The 22995-nt window shown below is 41.6% G+C and overlaps 2 protein-coding genes across 8 annotated transcripts in view; one reads left to right on the top strand and one right to left on the bottom strand.

Annotated features, from left to right (window-relative positions):
* Nucleotides 1–1098: 1098 nt before the first annotated feature.
* On the top strand, nucleotides 1099–6774 carry LOC310922546 (purpurin; the record flags this gene model as incomplete). The annotated part of the gene is made up of 5 exons (XM_083883176.1): nucleotides 1099–1215; nucleotides 2660–2796; nucleotides 4246–4358; nucleotides 5376–5588; nucleotides 6764–6774. 5 exons carry the CDS (start codon nucleotides 1099–1101, stop codon nucleotides 6772–6774), a joined length of 591 nt encoding a protein of 196 aa, XP_083739302.1.
* A 2590-nt stretch (nucleotides 6775–9364) lies between these two features.
* Nucleotides 9365–22995, bottom strand: part of IDUA (alpha-L-iduronidase) — a gene marked incomplete at its 5' end in the record, with an annotated part of 44437 nt that continues 30806 nt past the window's right edge. For all 7 annotated transcript variants that reach the window (XM_083883678.1, XM_083883680.1, XM_083883681.1 and 4 more), the window contains 11 exons: nucleotides 9365–12323; nucleotides 13906–14006; nucleotides 14774–14850; nucleotides 15475–15600; nucleotides 16853–16974; nucleotides 17577–17792; nucleotides 18393–18609; nucleotides 20254–20433; nucleotides 20890–21092; nucleotides 21641–21736; nucleotides 22386–22493. In XM_083883678.1, the coding sequence (XP_083739804.1) occupies nucleotides 12223–12323; nucleotides 13906–14006; nucleotides 14774–14850; nucleotides 15475–15600; nucleotides 16853–16974; nucleotides 17577–17792; nucleotides 18393–18609; nucleotides 20254–20433; nucleotides 20890–21092; nucleotides 21641–21736; nucleotides 22386–22493 (1547 nt within the window). In that variant the 3' untranslated portion in view covers nucleotides 9365–12222. The remainder of the gene's footprint in view (nucleotides 12324–13905; nucleotides 14007–14773; nucleotides 14851–15474; nucleotides 15601–16852; nucleotides 16975–17576; nucleotides 17793–18392; nucleotides 18610–20253; nucleotides 20434–20889; nucleotides 21093–21640; nucleotides 21737–22385; nucleotides 22494–22995) is intronic.

The following is a 22995-nucleotide window of genomic DNA, read 5'->3' as shown; positions in this document are numbered from 1 at the left end:
ATTACAGTTGGTTTTTACATAATGGATTATCCAAGATTAAGTGTTTTATTCAGGCACACAAGCAAAAATAACCAATTAGTGACTTTGCAGATTCCTTATTTAAGGGAGCTGGAGGGCAATTGACACAAAACTCTCCTGCTACCTGCAGCCCAAAGACTGAAGCAGAGGAGTCTCAAGGATCTCCAACATCTCTACTCAGCAGGTAGGTCTCTCTTCAGCAGAGGGGATCAGACTGGCATCTCTTGCAGCAGGGAAATGCAGCTTGCATGGCAGCAACTAGGAACAACCTCGTGTAGCTGCATGGGTGTTTGGGCTCTGGGTTGGTAGCTCACCTTGGATGCTGCTGACAAGGGTTAGATAACTGTTTTATCTTGTCATCAGGACTGGTATTCAGTGTCAAATACTCTGCAAGAATGTATCATGAAAGTTGTCTCTTCCCAAAGTCTGAGAAACAAATATACTGCGATATGGATAAGCTGGGGATATCCAAGGAGAAAAACAGCCATGGGCACCTAGTGGTTGTGCTGCAAAGACAGATCAAGCCCCTAGAAAATTAATGTTGTTTGTCATGTTTGTTGAAGGAATGGTTGGAGAGCAGCCTATACCAAGGTGCATTTTGCCATCAGAGTAGGCACCTAGGAAAGGCCTGTTTTGGTGAGGAGAACTGGCAATAAAGAACACAGCTTTGCTGACTTGAAAGCAAAGTGGACACTCGCTGCAAAATAATTAGAATAAACATCTTTACAATGTACAGTACTCATCAGAATATTTTTATTCCTGTGAAAACAAAATTCAAAACATTTCAATTTTTTTACCAATTCTTACTGACCCTATCTGTCTGGCTTGATTTATAATACAAAAATACAATGAACTGCATTACTACCACTGGCAAGCAAAACACTCTTCCAAAGTAATTGCCATTGATGTTCAGTTTTGGCTGAATCTAAGCACCACAATGACTCAGTATCAGTGGAAGAGTTGGTTGTCTACTTCGTATGGAAAGAAACTAGTTTTAAAAGGATGTAAATGCATCTGTAGCACTAGCTACCTCCATCTACTGCATGAAATAAACCCCCATGTTTGCTTTTGTCTTGCAGAATGAAATACGCACAGTATGTTTTCCTGGCCTCGGTCTTCTACACTGTTGAATATAGCCTAGCTCAGACCTGTGCAGTGGATTCTTTCTCTGTGAAAGACAATTTTGATCCAAAAAGGGTAATTACAGTAACTTCAATAGTACATGTGAAGAAGCTTTACCTATAAACTGTTTCTCCAGGTTTTGAATTTTGTTCATCTAAAGGGGTTCTTCACCAAAAAGTTAACTTCTTTCATATTCTGTCTTGCCGATGGTGTTCCTGTAGTTTTCTCAGTACCATTTAACCTTCTGAACATTATGGTACAACTGGCCTTGAAAGCCAGGGATGTTACTAGAGCTCATCTTCTGTTAGCTTGGCACAACTCTGAGCTTTGGGCATTTCTGTGAAAGGAACAGTTTAGATCCACATCAGAGAGGAAGCCCAAGCACAAGCCCTAGGGTACTTGAATCCACCACTTGAATCCATCCTTGCGAGTCATAGCATGGAAATCTTACCTAGTCTGGTATGCTGAACGCTTACTCCTGTTTAATTACTTAATTTGTGCTTCTGAGGAGAAAATGAGTGCTAACCTGCACTTGGAAAGATCCAGACATGTGTCAGTACCTATTTTAACTAATGGTCAGCAAACACCATAATTCCAGGGGCAGCTGGGATGTGGCAAGCACTTTCTCTATACAAGATTGGCTTTGCTGGAAACAAGTCATGTCCAGGGAGAGCTTTGGGATTATCCCAATTTTAAAAAGTCAAAAGTTTTCACTCAGGTTCCTGCATTTGGGAATTATGGCCTTGTAAGCTTAAGCACTTAACTTGCCTAACAGATGTCATTAGCTTCACTGCAGAATCAAATTTAACACATAGCTCCTACTCTTCTCAACATTTCTACTGATAATGTTAACTTTTAAGGGTATTCCTCTCTGTCAATCACCTGTTAAGATGTTGTTTTCATTTTACTAGATACTTGTACATATTCAGGGGCCCATTTTTTGCATGGATATATTCTTTCTCTTAATCTCATTCCATTTCTCTGTGTTGTTACTCTATCCAACACACCCTCTCCTTGTTTTGAGTATGTAGTCATCACTTTCTGCTTTGCTGGGTAGACCCTTTTCCCCTTCAGAGATCAAGTGTGGCCTGTGGCAGCCACAAGAGACAGAGGTTGTCACCTGACAGGTTGCTACAGTCTTTTTACCTGTGATTTAATATTGTTGAATTTGGTATGGTATTCCATGGAAGAGAAGGAGCTTGAATAGGAACAGGGAAGAACCAGTCTGGCTCTCAGACCTTAGGATGGGAGACGCTTTTGGTGTGGGATCACTGTGACAGGAACGTCTCCCGTGACAAGGACTACACACACACAGGAGTGCAGAGCTGCTAGACCCACTCCTTCAGGCACAGAGGCAAGGCTTCATCAGGCAGCACTGCAGGATCTGTGTGCTACATTCCCACCCAAACTCAGACTGGCATTTATCAGGCAGTGGGGAGTTAGAAAAGCATTTTGATCACATTTTTGTGCTAATCTTACCATGATGGCTAATCTAGATATTAATACACTTTCATGACAGTATGCAGGGAAATGGTATGCCCTGGCCAAGAAGGATCCCGAAGGCCTTTTCCTTCAGGACAACATCTCTGCTGAATATACTGTGGAGGAAGATGGCACAATGACAGCATCCTCCAAAGGCCGAGTGAAGCTTTTTGGGTGAGCTCTCTTGACTTTCAGCTCTGGCTGCTGTCATGATGTACTGGATGAGGGGGACATGAATGATGATCTATCCTGAACAACATAGTTGAGTTTTCTTCATCAGAAAGGGAATTTTAGCCAAAGTATTAGATTAGAAGCTAGAGATTAGATGCTTTTGAGTCCTGAGTTTCTTCACAGCCTGGCTCAGGTTTGGGTCCATCACAAATCTACCGCATAAAGTCAATTATTAAGTCAAATCTTGATTGATGGAATGGTTAGATAAATTAATTACAATCAAGTAAAAGAGCTAATGAAAGCTGTGATTGCACAAGAACTCTCATTTCACTGAGAAGTTCAGGGGTAGGAGAGGAGCATTACTTTCACAGATGTCACAACACAGTGTTGGACAGATTTCTGAGGAAAACCTGTGGTTAACTCTTAGATGTAATTGCAATGCCCGAATAGACAGATGGCAGGAAGCTTAGAGTTTTGCCTGTTGGTCATGATTACTACAAGGAATTACAACACGTAAACAGATTAAATAGCTTTCTAAATGCAGAAGAGAAAATCCGTAGCTTCCAATATGCTAGCACTGGCAGGTGGCTATAAACCTTGTACATCTGAACAGCGCAGCACTCCAAGATATTTTGGGAATGGGAAAATGAGGTTTTGCAGGCATGCCATACTGTGCAAGGGGGAAGATGCCTGAAAAGACTCTTCAAAAAACAAGTGGGGTCTCAAGGCTGCTGCAAGCTTTATTTCTGCAAAGACAGGATAAGAGGAAGTTCAGCCTGAGCAAGGAAGGGAATGAAGATGCTTCCACTGTTTCACAAATCCAGGTAGTGCTTAACAACAGAGTGTTGAAATGTGGATACCATACAAAGCAGATACCAAACAGAGAAGGGCATTGGAACAAATGGACATCCACAGGGTTCTCAAAGGCTGTGTGACAGCTTTTCACCAGCTTAGAAGAGGGTCTGTAACTATTACTGTGCTTGTAACAGACATTCCTGTGTGCATATTGCTTGGAAGGGATAGACAGGGGAGAGCCAACTCCCTCCCTCTTCCTGGGGCACAGCTACTGACCTCAAAAGAGGCCAAATGCAGGTGCACTCATCCTGCAGACTGCTAGCAGGGAGCCAAGAAACAACTTTCATTATTGTGCTTAATGGCTGTCTGCTTGTACAAAAATGGGTGGCAAAAGCTCATTGAACTGAAGGAGGATCAGGGCACTGCCCCAGCCACAGTGCAGCTGTACTTCAGAGTTGGGGACCAGATGGCAGCAGCAATCACTGGCAGTGTTTGGGGAAGTGTCACAGATTTGCATTACTTAATGACAGTGACTTTGCATTAAGAAAGCCCATGCCCATGCCTGAGGCGGTTGTGCCCAAGTCCTGAGCGAAGGACATCCATTTGAAGCTCTTATGCTGGCAGGTTTTACCTTGAATCTTCTGGATCTCGTTGCAGTTTCTGGGTGATCTGTGCTGACATGGCTGCTCAGTACACGGTACCTGACCCAACCACTCCAGCAAAAATGTATATGACCTACCAGGGACTGGCCAGCTACCTCTCCAGTGGTGGTGAGTTAAATTCTCCAGCCCCCTGACACTGGTCAACTGCTTACAGCTGTCCAGATGTTTCAACACATAAGCAGGAAAACAGTTCATCTCAGATTGCTCCAACTGAAGACAAAACATCCTTTTTGGGGAGGATGCTTTATCCAAGCAGTGCATTTTATTCCCATATCCAGAGACTCCCCAGAGATCCATCTTATACACTATATATGTTAACAAGGAGGCTTAGAGGCACTGGGCCACACACAATGGGTTTTGTATAGCCAAGTGTGGTGTTGAACCAGTGATGCCCTACTGTTTGGGGCCCACTGTGGGCATTATAAAAGTGCTGAGGTCACTCATCCTTGTACTCCTCACAGCTGCACCCCAGCAACAAGACTCATTTCTCCTCAGAAACACATAGCTGGACTCAAAGGGAGCTGGTAACTCAAGCCCACCTTCAGAAACTGCTCATGCTGAACTTCAGTTACACATGCCCTTCAAAGCCCATCCTTTGTGCCCGAGCCTCCCTGCAGTTCTCCACCTGGGGAACTTGGGGAAGTTGGGGAGGACTTCTAATGTGTAAGAAATAAATACATTCCCTCAGTACTGGCAGATGAGCCACACCAAAACCAACTTTGTTGAGAAAGGCTAGAAACCAGGAGGAATGTTTTACTGAGGATTCCTGTATAGGAAGTGTAATCTGTATTGTACGTCCTTCCTTCCACCATCCTTGAGCGAGCAACATAAAGAGATATTTTGTCACTGAAAACCTAGAAAATTCTATACCTCCTAATACTTCTAGCCTAAGAAACAAAAAGGGGAAAATGCACTGAGCATCATGGGGAAAATCATGGTCTCAAGATGCCCTGTGCTTGTTCCAGTTCTTCCCTTCATGGTGTGGAGATAAGCTGGAAGTGTAACATGATTATAGATCCCTTGGAAAGCTATCCCTGTCATGTGAAGTTGTCATCTCCCTGCTGACGGATCCACCTCTGCTCTGTTGCGTCCACTGTGTGAAACCTGTGTGTTCTGATGTTTCAGGGGACAATTACTGGGTGATTGACACTGACTATGATAACTATGCCATCACCTACGCCTGCCGCAGCCTGAAGGAGGATGGCTCCTGTGACGATGGCTACTCCCTGATCTTCTCGCGCAACCCCCGCGGCCTCCCCCCGGCCATCCAGCGCATTGTGCGCCAGAAGCAGGAAGAAATCTGCATGTCTGGCCAGTTCCAGCCTGTGCTTCAGTCAGGTACCTGGGGCTAATTAGCAACTCACTGAGCTGCACAGTAGGTGGTTGCGTTTGCTGTTCATGTGACAGAACCACAGCAAACTCAGTTGTTCTTTCTTAGCAACATTTTCCTCATGTTAGATCTAACAGGAAAAGAGCTACAAAGGGAATTCCGTGCAAGGACAAAGAGCCTGCTACACTCTGGTTCTGCAGCCTTAAGATTGCCGTTAACAGGAATCCTGTGTGTTGAAACTGGTACACTACCAGAAGATCAGCCTTGTTACTGTAGTAGACAGGACAGGAATGGATGCAACAAGCTGGTGTTTCTGCACTTGGAAATGCTTGTCTTGGCCACTTGCTTAATAGCATCTTACCTTGGGTCTGTGCAGTGTCCTCCAGGAAAATATGAGAAGGTGCCTCCAGAAAGGACCACTCTCACACTCTTAAGTTCCATCATGACTTGTGTCCTGTGTGGTCTGACTGGCAGGGATGATGGGGTCTGAGCAGCATTTCTGACTGTGTCTGCTGGCAGTGGGAGTCAGCAGTTGCACCACATACATGCAAACAGACCATGTCTAAAGCCCATTTTGAGAACATTTTTCTGGAGGTACAGGAATTGATCTTCTAGTTCAAATGCTGCCCATGAAATGGGCAGATACTTTTTTAGAGCTACATAGGAGGCAGAAATTCTTCTTTGTGGGCAGTTGAGCACCCACACCTTTTAACAACCTCGCTGCCTTTCCTGGAAGCCTTGATCCTTTACTAAGCCACATGTTTTGCACTGTGGTACAAGGAATGGCAGCTAAAACCTCACAAACAGCACGTTGTGTCACCCAATCCTCCACTACAGTGCAGGTACTGGCATCACCCAAGGCCATGGCATGGCATGGGCATCCCTGCCCCATGCCCCTGTGTACTGCTCCCTGTAGCAGAGGAAGGCAGCTGGTTTGCAGGGTCATGGCTCGGTGCTCAGGAAAGCCAAAAGCCCAAGGCTAGCTGGGAAAGGCTGCCTGTGTCTGTGCCAACAGACACAGAGAAATGCAAACAACTTTTGCACCCTGCATCTCAATTGTGTACTGTGATTCAGAAGTACCCTAGGGAGGTTGTAGTTACAGCTTCACTGGAGACTTAGAGGCTGTTAAAGCACTTGGCAAATTTACTTACACAGACTAAAGTTTACTTTTCTTTCTTTCCAGGGGCCTGCTAAAAGTATGCTTCTGATCCTATCCTTAAGCACAGAAACCAGACCTCTTGGTCTTGAAGTTGCCACTCAGCTAATAACAAAAAAATCATAGTATGGAATAGTGTGTTTTTCCTGAAAAACACATGAAAATATTGGGGGATCTTTAAACAGTGTGCAATATAATAGTGATATTTGAATTTTCAGAGGAATACCTAATGTGGCATTTGTCAATAAATGTTTTTGAAAAAAAGGCACCTGTGCAACTGGTTTTTATTTCCTGCTTTCCTGTCTGTTGGGGAGCAGGACTGAGGATGGTCACTGGAGAGTGGTAAGACAGCAGCCAAGGGTGTTCCAAGCATAGGCAGGGCAGTGGCACTCCCCAGCACTGTACAGGGAGGGCAGGGCAAGGATGGTGAGAGGAGTCCATCCCCTGACAGTGCTCAGCACGGTAGCATCAGACAAAAGCATGGTAACAGGGTAAGTCTGGGATTCACAGAGAAAGTCCAGCCAGCAAGTGAGGGCAGCAAGGCACAGGACAGGCTGCAGGCACATCAGTGAAATGGTTCTGGCCAAAAACAGGACTCGAGAGCATGTCTGAAGCAGAGCTATCTGCAGCAAGATTCCCAAGGAGAGAACCACAAATGCAATAAAACAGATGCTACTTTCAATAACACAGGACATTGCTCAAAATGAGTGGGTGCTTGGACTTCTAATGGCATTACAAGCAATTTGCTACCCTCTGCCTTCATAATCCAGTTTTCGGTATCTGAAAGGTATAAAACTGAAAGATAGGGAACAGACTGGGTTTTTGGCAAGGAATTTCATAGATAGGAAAAACCAAAAGAAGAGTACTTAGAAATCTCCATGTAGAAAAAGGGTAGCCTGAGTCAGCATTATGGACATGTATTTCCCACTGCTTTTTAGTAAATCACATTCATTTTGTATTTCCTGGTAATAAAAATACCAGTCTAGAATGCCCCAACATCCTGCTGAACCCCACAGTTTGTCAACTACACAAATTTTTATAAGTTATAATTACCAAGCACAGGGGTGAGATGAAGCTGAATAGCCTCTACTCCTGAGGCTTCCAAAAGGTATGTGGAACAAGGCAGATGTTGATTGAAGACCTTCAGAGCACTACACTGTTAAACAGCTTCTGCAAGATGCTTGCACAATCTTCCCTACAATAACCAGAAAGAGTACAGAAACCAAAGACCAGAGGCACTCTCCAGGACCAGAGATATTATCCCAGGGATGCAGCAAAGTCTCTCAAACTTGTATTTCCCAGGATTTCCTGGCAATACTCATAAGGCTCTCAACCCGCTTGAAGAAAGGAGTCCTTGCTCTTCAGTTCTAGGGAAAGCTATCCTGACAGGGAACAAGACTGTGAGCTACCACCTAAAGCTAACAGAGGAGCACTAACAGGCAATGCTAAAAAAACCCCACAGAGACAGAGAACTACCATTGAAAAAATATCAGCCTTTTCTGCTGGACTAAGTGCAAGGTCAGTGCATTGACTGAATGTTCTCCACTTCCACCCTTCTCCCAGCAGGAAGTATTAGGGTGGAATCTGTGACCTTAGGACTTGTATAACAACTGATTAGACAACACTAACCCTTAGCTGAAGGAGCGTGGCCTTTGGCCAGAACTGTCAGACCAATACTACAAGTCTTAGAGAAGTGGCATTTTTTAACCAATGTCTTGGTCATACTAATTGTGTGACAAGAGCAGAAGAGAGTTGTAGAAAGAAGAGGCAATCAATATGCAGGACCCTTATTGTGCTTGGTGTAGTCTGTCCAGACAAGATAGGTAGTGAAATTCCTCCTCAGCCACATGAAGCAAAGCCTGCAGGATCATAGGAATCTAGTGGCAATTCTGGCTGAATACACCATGGAGTTCACATGCCCAAGGAATTGTGCTTGGAGGAGCATGTTTCCATCAGGACCACAAGCAAGCACCCACTGTATGATGTGATAAGTTAACTGTCTGCTGTTTGAACTGGCTGATGAAAAGCAGTCTATTATTCCTGGGGTTTAAGTGTGTGTATAGGTCCCAAGTCATCATCTCTGTCCTGCACAAACTTTCCACTAACAAGACAAAACAAAAAAAATTGTTTATGCATTAAAAGGACTGTTGTTTTGTCCTCAGAAGGTCCTTTAGTGCTGGCAGAAAGACTATGACTGCACAACAGCAGGAGGGACCCTGCATGGATATTGTCCTTCACACACAGTGAACCTCCTCCAGCAAGGACACTGCAAGTCCTGAGATCAGACACTATGATACCACCTTGAGTTTGACCAATTTTCCCTGGGTTGTGGTAACTGAGGCAATCTATACATTTAGGTTTCTACTTCAGCCTTGACATTTCTTATGGTAAGGTTCCCTTCATGCTTCAATTTTATGTAATGTTGGAACTTCCACAAGTCGAGCTACCTTTTATCCGTTGTTCTGGTAGCCACTGCGGGCAGCTGTGTGGTACTTGATTGCTGGCTGGAGTTAAAACACGACAGGTCTTTGAGAATAGTCTTTACTTTCCAAGATTCAGTTGTTGACATAAGAGTTGTAAGCAGTTTCTACAACACAATGATCAGATCCTGTTTTTACAGGGTTCATGTGAAAGATTAAAAACCAGCTTTATTTGTTCTCAAAAAAGATGGTAACAAATGTAGCATATTACACAATTAGACAATGTAAAATACTCAGTTAAAAGGTTCTTTCAGTTGCAAAATGGTTATATAGCCTCACAAGCTTTAGTTTGAAGCACAAGCAAATAATCTCATGTTGCAGTTGCAGTTACATATTCTTATTTGGATTAATGAACAGCAAAAGACATACATGAGTGCTCTGTAGCCTTGCTTTGGTTATGGTACTACAGAACTACTAAGCACCTGCTATTCACACCTGGTGCTATGGATACTTGGCACTTCTGAAAACTCAAACTTTAATGGGGGCTGATGACTACATGTAACAGAGGAGGTTAAACATGCAATTTTGGAAACACTATCAGAGTCAGCAACATAAGGTTACAGAAATCTCAAGTTTCAAGTACTAAATAGCGTTTTTCTATTGACATTAAATGATAAAAAAGAAAACGCCATTTCAAAACTTTTAAAATTTGTTAGAAATAAACTCATACCTGGAAAACCCAACTTCTCTTCTCTCTGTAATTGTTAATACATGCTCATTTCTTTAAGGAATGAGTTTATATCATAGCAGCAAAGAAGATTTTCAGAAGAAATCTTCTATTTTTCATGGTTTGCACATCTATACATTTTTATCCCTGCATTACAAAATCAATACTATTCACTACATCTATGTTTCTTTTTTTTTTTTGTTTCTTTTTTTTTTTTTTTTTTTTTTGTTTCTTTTTTTTTTTCCAATACACCTGTAACTAGTACATAGTCCTTGGTTTGATAAAGACTGCCATATTCTGATTGCCAGGTGGGAAAATTTTAAAGCAGAAGGGCTACACTCAGGTAGGACATCCTAACACATTAAACTGCCCACTCAAGCTCCTACATCTTCCCCTGCTTCAGACACACTAAAATCTCTCAAGACCCTATACTTAGTATTTCTCTAAATCCACCTCATACTAGCAAAACAACATGTGTTAACCACTAGATTTTACTTTACTATGTACACTTGTTCTTCACTCAGGGGAATGATCACAAGTTCAAAATGTGTTTTTACTATCTCCATCCAAGTAGAATGTCTCAGTAACCTTTCTTAAATTGAGAGGGTTTTCAATTCAGTAGGACTCATGGCCCTTTTCTCTTCTGCCTGTATGGACAAGGAATGGGAGGACTATGATGTGACAAGAGCCCCTTATTAAAACTTAAAAGAGGCAAGAAATATTTCATCTGCATTCTGTGACAGAATAAATCTTATAAGGCTAATTTTCAGTACATGAACAAGCACATGAACAAGTAACCAGGAAGTAAGGCGATACAAGGTCATATCTCACATGCACCGACTCTTTGCATATGTTTCCTTTCTGTGCTGTAAAAGTTGAGGGTATTTAAGGTAGTTCAGCTCTCTCCCACTGTGCAAACTTGGGCACTTTTTTCTGAGACCTGAATGTTTCATCAAATATGCAGTTTTTGTTGTTATGTTGGTGAGGTGGCTGATGTCAGCAAAGAGAGCAGTAGGGGATTTGTTTGTGTGACAAAGTCACTCCTCTTATGGAAAACACTCCAGCTGTTTTCACTGGCATTATCCTTCTCTCTGCAAGCCTGTTAAAGGCGCAGCTCAAACTGTGCCAGTTGTGAAAAGAGAAGAATAAAGCAGCACCCCTGCAATTTCAAGGAACTCTGCTGTTTACATAAAGTGTTTGGCAGCTTCAAGCACAGCCAGTGGTGATATGTACCCTGTGATCTAGGGCTATCACACGTTTGTGCACATGCTTTGCAAAGCGCAGGAGCTCAAACTGTTCTTTGTTATTTCCTAAGTGTCATAAGTAGGCCTTGCTACATTCAAGAGTGTGCTGTCTTGTCATATGAAAACACAGAAGGCTCTAACTAGTGTTTCAGCTTTCTCCTGGCCATGCAGAGCTGAGTGGCCACTTACAGTCTGTGAGGGGAGGTGTTAGCTGTAGGGGCTGAAGGACACCAGACTAGGTGACAGCAATGGAGAGAAAGAGGGACTTTCAGGGTTACAGCCTCCACCACAAAGAGGCAGCAGCTGACAGCCACAATTCAAACAGGTGATTTGGGCAAAAACAAAAGAGAGAAAAGGCAGGGAAATCTGGAGGCTAGAGCTTTCTGTGCCTTCTCCCCTCCGAGAATGGGCTGAAACCACTACCCTTGCCTATGGGAAATACTTCTGGCATCCAAGTAATGGTCACAAATACTGACAGAGCTGAGTGGAAACCCCTCTGTGAGAGAGTGAGAAACCTCATACACCCGAAGACATGGCAAGTGTTCTGAAATAACCCACTGTGACTAACCAGCAGGGAATCAGGGATCCTTTACTTCATGCTCTGTGTCTGGTTGCTGTGCACTTCTCCATCAAACCCTTAAGTAAAGACAGTGTGGCAGCTAGGGCAGCCAGTTCACTCACAAACAGGTCCTCCATGTGCCTTTGCTACCATCCTTACACACAGTGAAGCAATGGTTCTGTTCCTGCTACAGTTTGTGACCTCTATAAATCTTACCTTGCCCTGAACATTAGCTCAGTGAAAAATGGGCAATAATTTATATTTATTTTTATTCACATAATTCCTAACTACCAGGCTGAATCCCTGTCCTATGGCAGCCTCTTACCAGTTGGGTTGACAGTTGTGGCTGTTTGACAATGCTGTATTTTGTGCTGTGAAGAGTTAATGGGGCAGTTGCTTCTAACTTTCATTCCTAACTTCATCAGGTCATTTCCATACGCCCTCCTCAGCCTGGGAGGAGTTTATTTTTTTGAGGAGTTGTCATTTGCAAGGAACATACACCACTCTGACACCAAGCTGGGCACCACTCTTCATCATCACTTGAAAGCTTCAACGTATCCCACAGGAGGAGAGGACAGGCCTGCCTTCCCCCAGTAGTCAATGGCGCGCACTCTGTAAAAGCCGGAGACTGAGCTTCCTGCAATGGAAAAGGTTAGAGATGGTCACTGTGAAACACAGACACCTGTGGTGCTGGGAGGATGTGAAGCAGGCACCACTCCTGTAAAATGTAGGTTTTGTGGAACAGGCTAGGGAAATCAGTTCTGCACCCTACATAAGTGTGTCTGTGCCCATCTGATTAAAAAAGATAACAAATTCCTCACGGCCAAGTAATGCCTTTTTAATCTTGTTTTACCAAGGATGTCCTCTCTACTAACTAGGATTTGCAAGTACAGCTACAGGACTGCTTTCCCAGCAGTTTCTTTGGAAGAAGGCTGTGGCATCTGCAATACACAACTAGTAATTTCCTTTTTTCCAATTTTTCTGCCTGAATTTTGCCTTTTGAACAGGTTATGTGGGGACAGGTTCAACAAAGAAGCAGAACAAGAAGCACACAGGCTGACTGAAAACCCTCTGCTCTACTCAGGAGGCTGCACCACTTAGTTTAAAGGTATGTGAGCTGACCTTCTGTGGTTCTGCTGCTTTTTATCCTTGATCCAGTTCAAAGAATAGATCTTTCTCTAGCAGATTCTTTGAACACACAAGCAATATAAATTTGGGGTATTTTACCTAATTAATTTTTATGTGTGTTTTAGTGTTTTTATTCTAGAAAAAAATGCTAGAAATAATGAGTGAAGAGGAAGTTCCTAGCAATAAGGACTCCTGGGACATGATATTTTTTCAAGCAGTCTTTTTTGTTGCAGTTGGTTTTGAAACAAACTATTAAAACCGGTATATAATGTTACAATATAATAATGAATAATAATTTCAGAGTTTTGCCACAGCCATGAGTTACAGTCTTTTCTTGCCTGTGTAGCTCTTACATTGGTATAATAGTTCTGAACTTTTATTATGCAATCACTGCTGATGTTAAGACTTTCTCAGGGTAAGATAAGCTTTTGTTTCTGATAAAAACATCTCTCAATTGCTTTTTAATAGTATCACTATAAAGCAAGATATATCTATGTTTCACCCAGCTCTCATCTGTGCTTATTATCAATATTTTTTGGATAGTCATGTTGCAGACTAGACTGCATTTGCTTAAAAAAGAAAAAAAAATAAAACAAACAAACAAAAAACCAACAGCCACCACCCTGCACTTGCAGATAAACAAAACAATACCCAAATAAAACATCACTATCTTCCTTCACTTGGATGTTTCATCTGAGTAAGCTTCAATTGCAAAGTCTGATCATGGCTTTTTGTTGTGGCTTTTTTTTGTTATAATTTTTGCATATTTCTACACCAGTTACAAAAGTGCTCCTTAACTCCTCAGGGACCTTGCCAGGTCTGCAGATCAGTGACTGACTTTTGTGACATGGAATTACCCATGGCATGCTACTAATCATGTCCTCATGACTACTTGTCGATCACTGTTTGTCCTTGAGAAAAATGCTCTTACTGAGAATGTGATCCTAAAGAAAGGGATGTGCTGTTATTTGTGAGAGACTGTATGTTACTAGTAAGTTACCTACCTTCAGTAGTTACTAAATAATGGTTCACATACTCCTGAGTGCCTATATCACATGACAGATTACCTAATGTGAGTATTTTTGCCATACCTGGACTGTAGACCCAGAGAGTGAATATTGTGTCTTTGGTGTTAATCCGCTGGTACACTTTTCCATCTGATGAGAATTCCACTTCAAATGTCTTTATACATCTAGAAAAGAGAACCAGAGATGTTTGTAAATACAACTGATAATGTGTGAACTATCAAATACTAGTCTCAGGGTTATTTCAACAAGAAGGACAAAAATAAGAAATGTTCAGTTGATTCACTCCTACTAAATGTAGGATGGCATGAATTGGCACTATTAGGAAGAACCAGGGCTCCAACAGCCCCTAGAAAAAACCTAGACTGACTTGCTGCTTTGGGTATATGCAGCATCACAAAATGTCATGTATCTTTCACTCAGACACTGGGGTTATCAAGAACGAAGAATCTAGGGAAACTGACTTGAAAAAGAGTTACGTCACTACTTCATGAGGCAATCTGGTTGTACACTGGATCACCTTTCAGAGTTCATCCACAGAGGGTTTTCAGTTGAGTTCAGCTTGCTGAAGCAAGCAACTGGAGGTTTTATCTTCTAGTTCACATCCCTTACAGAGATATGCAAGACCCACTTAGGCATCTGCTGATAATACAACTTTTACCATGAATCTTCCTGTCTGCTATGCTGAACAGAACTCTCCCAGAAAGGCCACTGAATGCTGGTGAGCAACAGGCAGATTCCTTTGATCATGCAGCAAATTAGGCAGGGTTGCTCTTCAATTTGCACACGTGGGTCTTACAGTTCATTTTGTCAGACAAATGCACTGTGTCATCTACCAAGAAGCAACAATTCCCTACTCTGCAGGGTTTGTGGAAACTTAGGGAGTAGTATGTTAGTAACTCATTTGTATCCATTTTATTTTAAAGCTACTTACTTTGACTTCACACTGTCATCATCCCACAGTACAATGACCTGCCCCTTTGTGAGAGGGATCAAACGAACACCAGTCACCTGTCCAAAGACATAAGCCCATATAAGAGAACTGCACAAACCAATCAGCCAGGTCAAATTTCTGTGTTCATCGTTCCTTATTAATTACTTGCTTTGATTTTTTTTTTCCACTGAGATCAGGTGTGAAAACAAAATTCTTGGCTCTGTAGCTTTTTGCAGCCTATGTCTCCCACTCGTCAACCTTGCAGAGGACCTTCAGAGACTCTGGGTACCACTGTGAACATGGGTGAGACTGAATGAGCAGATACAGATGTCTAATATGGCAACCATGATTCTATTTTAGCTTTAGCTGTCAATTATTAACTGGAGAGATGTTGTCAATCTTTGCAGCATACCATGTGATTTTTAAAGAGATCTTTAAAGAGCAATTTTCAGTACTGCATTACTAATTTCCCACCATGGGAACTTCCATTCATCTCAGTGATTGCTCCTATCACTTGCTATGTAGTACTTTATCTTGAATTTTGTCTTTGAGACCCTTCTCATCAAAAGAGAGAAGAACTGTTTATTTACTAATTGTTACACAGTACTTTTGACAAAAAATTAACTCAATTGGTCTTCTAAGATTTAAAGCAGAAAGCAGTTTCAGTTTTGATGTGTCTGATGGTAGAATACAACACATACTTGATCAGGAGCTGATCTGGGTCTTGCACAGATGTGGATAAGAAAGACTGAAGGAATGGGAAAGTCTTGCTTCAGTGTCAGGATGCCAGCTTCAGGAAATGGGAATGGGCCTGTTACCAGTGGGTCCTGCAGAGCCAAAGAGTAGTGTTGTGAAACATCTTTTATTACAGCACCTTAAGATCAACTGTTAAACCAGCATAAAGTGCCTGTGTATTTACTTTAGGACTCTAATTTCCAGTAGAGTTGGTACTGATAATGCTTACAGACATCAAAGTTCTCCACACTGGAAGACTTAATACTCGCCTGTTTTCCAGCTCTTCAAGAAACAGAAGGCTTATCCATTTCACAAATTGGGTTGTTCACAAATGCCTTTAGGCACAATCTGTCACTTCTGTAACCTGCCATGGATGCCTTTCAGCTAGAGATCTTTACAAACCATGGCCCATCTCTTCCCAGCGTGCAGAGCAAGCTACTGCTAGCTATGACAGCTACACAGCTGGTGTCTGGTGATGAGGCTGTACCAAATAGCCAAGAACATCTAAAATCTTGCTGCTGCCTTTTTCAAGGAAGAGCTGATGTCTCCTACAGATGTCTCCAGCAGGCCTTACCAATAGTCAGTTATGCTGACTGGGAAGAGAAGACACAGCACTGTATACCAAAGTCAGAAAGCAAGTACTGTCTGTGGGCCCTGAATGGGATAAAGATGACCTCCTTTTTTTAACCTGCAAGTCTCAATGCGTAAGGGAAACTATGGGAGGGGGAGCTGAAGTGACAGGCTGCTCAGATATGCTCATATACAGCAAGTAATCTCTACATGGCTTTCATCCATAGAGAGGAGAGGGGTTCTCAGAGAAGACTTACTCATCAGTTACCTCTGTGGTGCATTCAGCACTAGTGAGGATGAGGGAAAACTATCAGTCTTCCTGTGAGCCCCTCACAGTTTTCTGAACTTGCACTGGGTAGTTTCCACCTCAAGGAGGTGTTTGTTTTCTATTATTAAGAGGATTCATTTAAACTCTCTAATGCAGCAATTTGACCATTCTGTAATATACACAGGACCACGCGACTTACTTGGGGAGATAAAAGAGAAAGAGCCTCAAAGCTCACTGAAGATTCAGAAAGAAGGCAAAACTTACCCATTAGCAACTGTGCTTCCTTATTCTATGGATAGGCCCAGAGCAAAGAAGTTGTGTAACATAAACATAAAGGCGGAAGTTGTGTATGAGCTACACTTTTCTGCAGGACTGCAGGTGAATTTTTGTGTATATATGAAAAGTGAATGACTGTGGCTAAGGAAATTTCAACTACAGGCCTGATTTCTTGTCTTTTCCACAAGTACTTTACCCATACAACACTTCAAGCAAACACATAATCATACCTCAGCATCCCTTATTTGCTGGAACTGTTCTGGAGAAGGAAAGTCAGGGCTTCCTAAGTTTTTCCACTTCAGATAGGGATTGGTTTGGTTGTTATCCATGTAATATGTCACATACACCAGCTCTGTAGGAACACAAACAAAAGAAAGTAAACTCTTTACTTGTATTTAAAAACTACCAAGAATAATTTAGCAGGTGTGTAACTCTACCTTTTCAAAAGTGATTTCAGCACTTTGGAGCCTGACTTCTACTGGAAAGTCCCATGGCTAGCACTCTCATGAGGCTCTACAATTTACATTTGCCAAGTTTATATTTCAAACTATTACTTCCACAACCAGAACTAAAATCCTCTTTTGCACAGGTGCTACATGCGTTTGTTGGGTAACTGCATCAGCTGTGCAATTGTGTGTTCATGTTGGCTGTCTTGGACTCATTAAGGGAACTGATGCCTGGCAATATGCAGCCAAGTACACTGAGATCAATAGTTTTCCAAAAAGACAGCACTTAGCAGTTGTTATTAAAGGCAGGGTCAAAGTGTAGGAATTAGGAACAAACCTTTCAAAGTAGAACATTATACCTCAGAAAATCTAAGAGTGCACAAAAGATAAGGGAAGAAGTTAGGAAATCAAATTCACTCTTGCAATGAAAGGCAACTCAGGAGACAGTTTCCAACTGATATTCTGTATTAAAGATCACTCAACATGAGCTGTCTACGTATTTGTTTACCTCTAAGTTTGGGGAAGTGGGTGGCATTCACTGTGACAGTGCTGATGTTTGATGAAGTCCTGTTATCCTCACTTGAATACATGAGTACTGTAGCTTGCCAGCTGTCTGAGGGCTGTGTCTCACTTGGGGTGTGCACAGATGCCAGCACGCCAACTGTGCTGTTTTGAGTGCTTTCATCTCCACTGATCTTCACTTCTGCAAAAATCTGCTTTTCTCCTTTAAAAAACGTGACAACTGTAAGCATCACTATTAGTCAGTCCTGTGTCAGAAGCTGCAGGGTCAAAGCATGCAAATAGATTGAGCATAGGTTGAGCTATGTTCTGCCTTATTTTACCAGTTACAGCCTCCAGTCAGATTTATTTTATAACAGCAGGATATGTACATACTACAGCAGTTCTTATGCTTAGCAGTTCAGCTAGCAACATGCAAACAGGTGACAGTGCATGAGGTTCTCCCTGTAATATGCTGCATGAGTCTTCCAGATGCAGGATTTCTTAAAGATAGTTCAAATGCGATGGGATGTACCTCTTGCATCACAAGACGGAAGTAGGAGTCAACAAAAAATGAGTGGTAGGCACATAGAGGGTATAAACAAAGCAGTAGGTTAAATCAAATGGATAACACTCTCAGGAATATTTTCCGAGCTATCAATCTCTCTGAGGAAATGAAGTTTCATTTTCTTAACACAGCTAGTAAACAGTGAGTAGGACATCTCATGCTTTTATGAACAGTGAGAAGCTAGAACAATCTTTCTTAGGCTGGAAGCATCTAGGTAGGAGGGGTTATTGATGAGCTCTTTAATCATGGTTACTATACCTAGCAGTGCCAGCAGGCCCATGGCAGTCAGCACTGGTTTCCGCACCATCTGGACATGAGCTGGCTTTGTATTGTTCATCTGAAAACGTGCTGTCAGAGTCCTCTGGGTGAAGTAATGGGGGTAGTAGCTCAAGAAGGCATTGTCATTACTCAGCAATGAGTAGTTGATGGTGTTGTTGGCTTTGGAAATGAGCAGGTTTTGGTGCTGGATGATTACCTGCAAAGTCATAGAGAAAATTAACCTTCACCTTGGAAAACAACCAACAAACATGCAGTCCCTGTGTTTTTTAAAAAGCTTTACAGCATTCTGTAAAGAACTGTCACTCTGCCTTTTAGGAAAGACTGAAGAAAATAACTGTTCATCCTAAGTCTTGGAAAAACTGTACTTTAGGTGATATATTAATCACTGTAAAATCTGAAGTACCTGCATAGTTTTGCCAGCAGTAAGTCTTTGAAATAATTTTTACTAGTACTCTTCATAAATAATGAACACATTTCCTTGCCTATTGCACTACAAATGATGCTCTTCTGTCTTAAAAACTTAATTAATAATCAGGATTTACCATCTGAATTAAATCTGAATGGTTCTCCAAATCTGGAGTTACTTTATACCACTACATCAGTGTCTGTGAGCTGGTCCTGGATTCTGTTTCTCAATTAGTCATTTTTCCCACTTGGTGGCAACTTGGAATTAATTCTCCTGGTGTTTCACTGGTTGCTGTGCTGCTCTCCTGGAAAACATCAAAGTTCCCAAGTTCTCTGTTTATTAGATTGTGCCTGAGTATCAGAATCAGGCAGAACTTCAGAAGGCTGACAACTGAGCAGTCTCAGAACTGTATCTCTGAAGGAACACAGTGCTTCAGCTTCCATACAACCGAGTGTTAATTTTCCATTGGATGTGTCTTTCTTTCTCCCTTCATATCACCACATCGTTATAAACACTGCTATTTTGTTTTGCAAACTCTCTGTGATGCAGTCAATGAGTTGTTGCCTTAAAGAAGACTGCTTGTATATGCAGTCTCAGGGAACTGGGAGCCTGGTATCCTCAGGAGCAGCTGATAAGCAGCTGATAAGCTCGTAAGATACACCTTTTTTCTGGGTGACATACATGCTCCTGTATTTGGGAATTATTCCTTTGCAGAGGAGCACTTGGACTCTATGTGCTGTTTAAGGTAGCGGTTCACAAAATACCAAACCTGCAGTGGAAATTCTGTCTGAATTGCAGTGGAAGAGCTGAGCTTGCTCTGGGGCCAGGGTGAAATTACCACAGAGCTGGAAATGTTGAGCATTCCCTTCTCCTGATTTTCTGGTCAACATCAGTAATTACTAGCAGTAATTAATAAGATCATGTGTACAGCCAGAAACACAAGTCAAAGAACGAACTATGCTGAGAGCTCAAGGAACTTGTTTGTATATCTGATGTCTCTTGATGAGATAAACTTATGAAGAAGCTGGGAAAAAATTCTCACATATGTGAGGTGACAGCCAGCAGTACTGACACCAGAGCAGTAATGTTACATGGAGAGGGCATGTGTGGCAGTAATCCTATCAGATGTATCTAACTGGGGGAATGTATACATTCTCCAAATCAGTTTCCTAGCACTTTTCTAACAAGTTCTCAGTTTGATTCTGGATTAGACTTTTTTTTTTAAGGAAAGATGAAGAAAACTAATTCAAATTAAATCAAGCTACTAAAACCAGACATTCAGGGAAACCCCCACAGTATCAGTGAGGAGATCTCCATTTTTTAGGATCTATTAGTCTGAGTAGCTGCTTAAAAATTAACTGTTAAGTCTACTTTTTCAACTGCATTAACACATCAGGGCACACTACTGCGCCGAAACTACGAATGAACGGTTACCTTGACAACCATAGCTGCATAGGTCACATCAGCTCGCCAGAGTTGTGGAATGGACCATCCAACCATTGGATCTGCTTCATCATTATATATGGCAACAGAAGAAAAACTTGGAAACAGCTTCTGAATTTGTTGAACTGCTTCTACCTCTTGTTGCAAGATATAGAGAGAATTCCCATCTCCCTACAACAATATTTCATATCTGCTTAGTGGTAGTGAGAAAACAGTAGTAAACATACAGACATAACTTAGAGTCATAAACATAAAACATAATCTGAAAACATATTCTTTGGTCACCAAGCTGCTGTGGGCCAACAAAATTAGTTTTTTTACCTCATCTACTACAACATGTGCTATTTGCATGAGCTCCTTCTAGAATATAAAATGGAAAAGAAGTAGAAGAGTTGTTTCCTTTTGGGACTCAGGCAAAGATAAATTTGCTTTGACTTGAAGTCTGGTAACTGAACATAATCAATGTTTTGCAAGAATAGCTAGCCATGCTTCCCACTATAGGCTGGACACTCATCGTCATCATCACCACCATCACCATCATCACCATCATCTTTGTAAATCAGAATGAAAGGTAACTTTGATTGAACTGATTGAAAAAGTGGCTTTAAACAGAAATCTTGGACTAACCTTTTTATGGAGAGAGATGTAATCCAGCCTTACACCAGTCTCCCCTGTGAAGAAGTTGGTCCCATTGTAGCAATGACACAGAAGACTCCAGCACATGGGTGACTTGGGTAAGGGATGGAAGGAATCCCCAGGTCCTCCAAATTTTAGGAAAGGACTGGCTGCTCTTAATCCTTCTGAACAAGCATCATAATAGTTGAGAAACCCTGAAGTCCAAGCATATGAATATTTCAAGGATGATAAAACAGAAACTGGATCTAAAACTACAAGGAGATGTTATAACCCTATTATTTATTAGCAAGACCTTACAAACTGGGACTACCCTTTTCTATGCACTGACAACACAAGAAGACATCAAAATCGCAGCTGCCTTCACAAGGTTCTTCTAAAGGTCCTATATGACCATGTTCCCAAAGCATGCAACTTCATTGAGGAGTTTTCCTCTTATTCTACCCTTCACCTCATTGCTACTACTAACTAAACCTTATATCCAATAATTGAACCGCATCTCTATAGTGCAACTCCTATTTTGTTTTTTCTGTTCCACTACTCCTGATATCCAAGTAGGGAATAAAGTGTAGCCAGTAACACAGCCTTAGCAAAACAGATTTGATGTAACTGTCACATTCCTTATCACTCCTATTCACCTTACTTCTTTGTCAGTATAACTTAAACTTCACTGTCACCCTTCTGCTCAGCCCATACACATCTGCCTCACTTCACCACACTCACAAGTGCTCCACAACATGCTCACCTTTTACTGACATAGACACATTGTCAAAATCGTGGTGGTCTGGTTCATTCCATGTCTCAAAATTCCATTTAGCAACATGCTCCAATCCATACCTATCTGTAGAAGAGGTGTCATTTATCAGTCAGCTGCATATCCAGACAATACTATCAATAAGCAACTTATACAGACAATTCTATTAGTTCAGGCTGCAGGTGAGGCTCAGCACCCAGAACTACCACTACATCATTTCCCTCATTATTTTTAATAATGAGGGAAATGTAATTTGGAAGTTTCCAAATGATCTCTCATTTTTTATGAAATGCAGCAACATTTGAAAAAGATGGAAGGTGAGAGGGAGATGACTTACAGCTTTGTGATTAGGTCACTCACCTACCATTAATTCAGGTTGAGCCTTCTGCCTTGTTAGAAATATTTGAAGCTGGCATAGGAGAAGTATTCAGGTTATCATGCTCCAGTGAAAGCTGGTAGTTTACAACCACAACGATATAACAACGTTAAAAGTCAGTTCTTTGAGGCAGGCCAAATGTGCTACCCAGAACACTCTACTCATTCTGGATGTTGGCCACAGATCAGTAAAAAGAGGGAGTATTATCCCAGGGTCACCATAGTCTGTTCTGGCATGTTTGTTTTCTGGTTTTGTGTTGAAATCCAGGGTCTTGAAATTGATCATAATACACAAAACTTTTTGAAATAGCTAGAAAGGATTACAACAGAACAAATAACCAGGCTTTTTTTTTAAACTTACCTATGTATCTCCTGGCCAGGACAGTAATTAAGTTTCTCCATTGTACTACACGTTCTTTATCTTCAAAATCTAAAAAATATCCTGATGGATTCCCCATCAATTCAAATCCTAAAAAAGACATATTGGAGAAAAATTGGTCTCCTTTTTTCATGAATGCTATCTCATATTTATTAATGAAGGGGTTATCACATCATCTGAAGCAAACTCGTTAATGATTAAGCATCACTAAATAGATTCTCTTTCCTGTTTCCACATATTCCCATCAGAAATATTTCAGATTTAGGTTGTCTACTTGTTACTTGTAAGTGACTAGAGCAGTCAAAACTAATAATTGTCAACATAAATGCAGGGCTTAGAAGAAACTTACAACAGTGAATGTTTGCATAAATTTATGTGAAGTTTTTACTGGAGTATCTGCCTCTCTGGCCCTTATAGTTATATGTCAATGGGTGCAATCTTCTCTTCAACAGATCTCATTTTACAAGTTCAACCATCTGAATCTGCCTTCAGAGGCAATGTAAAACCATTTGTATTGCCTTAATTGCTATAATACTGTTTTGCTCACACTGTTTTTCATGGACATGATGTAAAGGCAAAGAGGTAAATAAAG

The sequence above is a fragment of the Zosterops lateralis genome, assembly GCF_965231275.1.
Source record: "Zosterops lateralis genome assembly, chromosome: Z".
NCBI classification, from domain to species: Eukaryota; Metazoa; Chordata; class Aves; order Passeriformes; family Zosteropidae; genus Zosterops; species Zosterops lateralis.
This window is presented reverse-complemented; position numbering and strand designations above follow the sequence as displayed.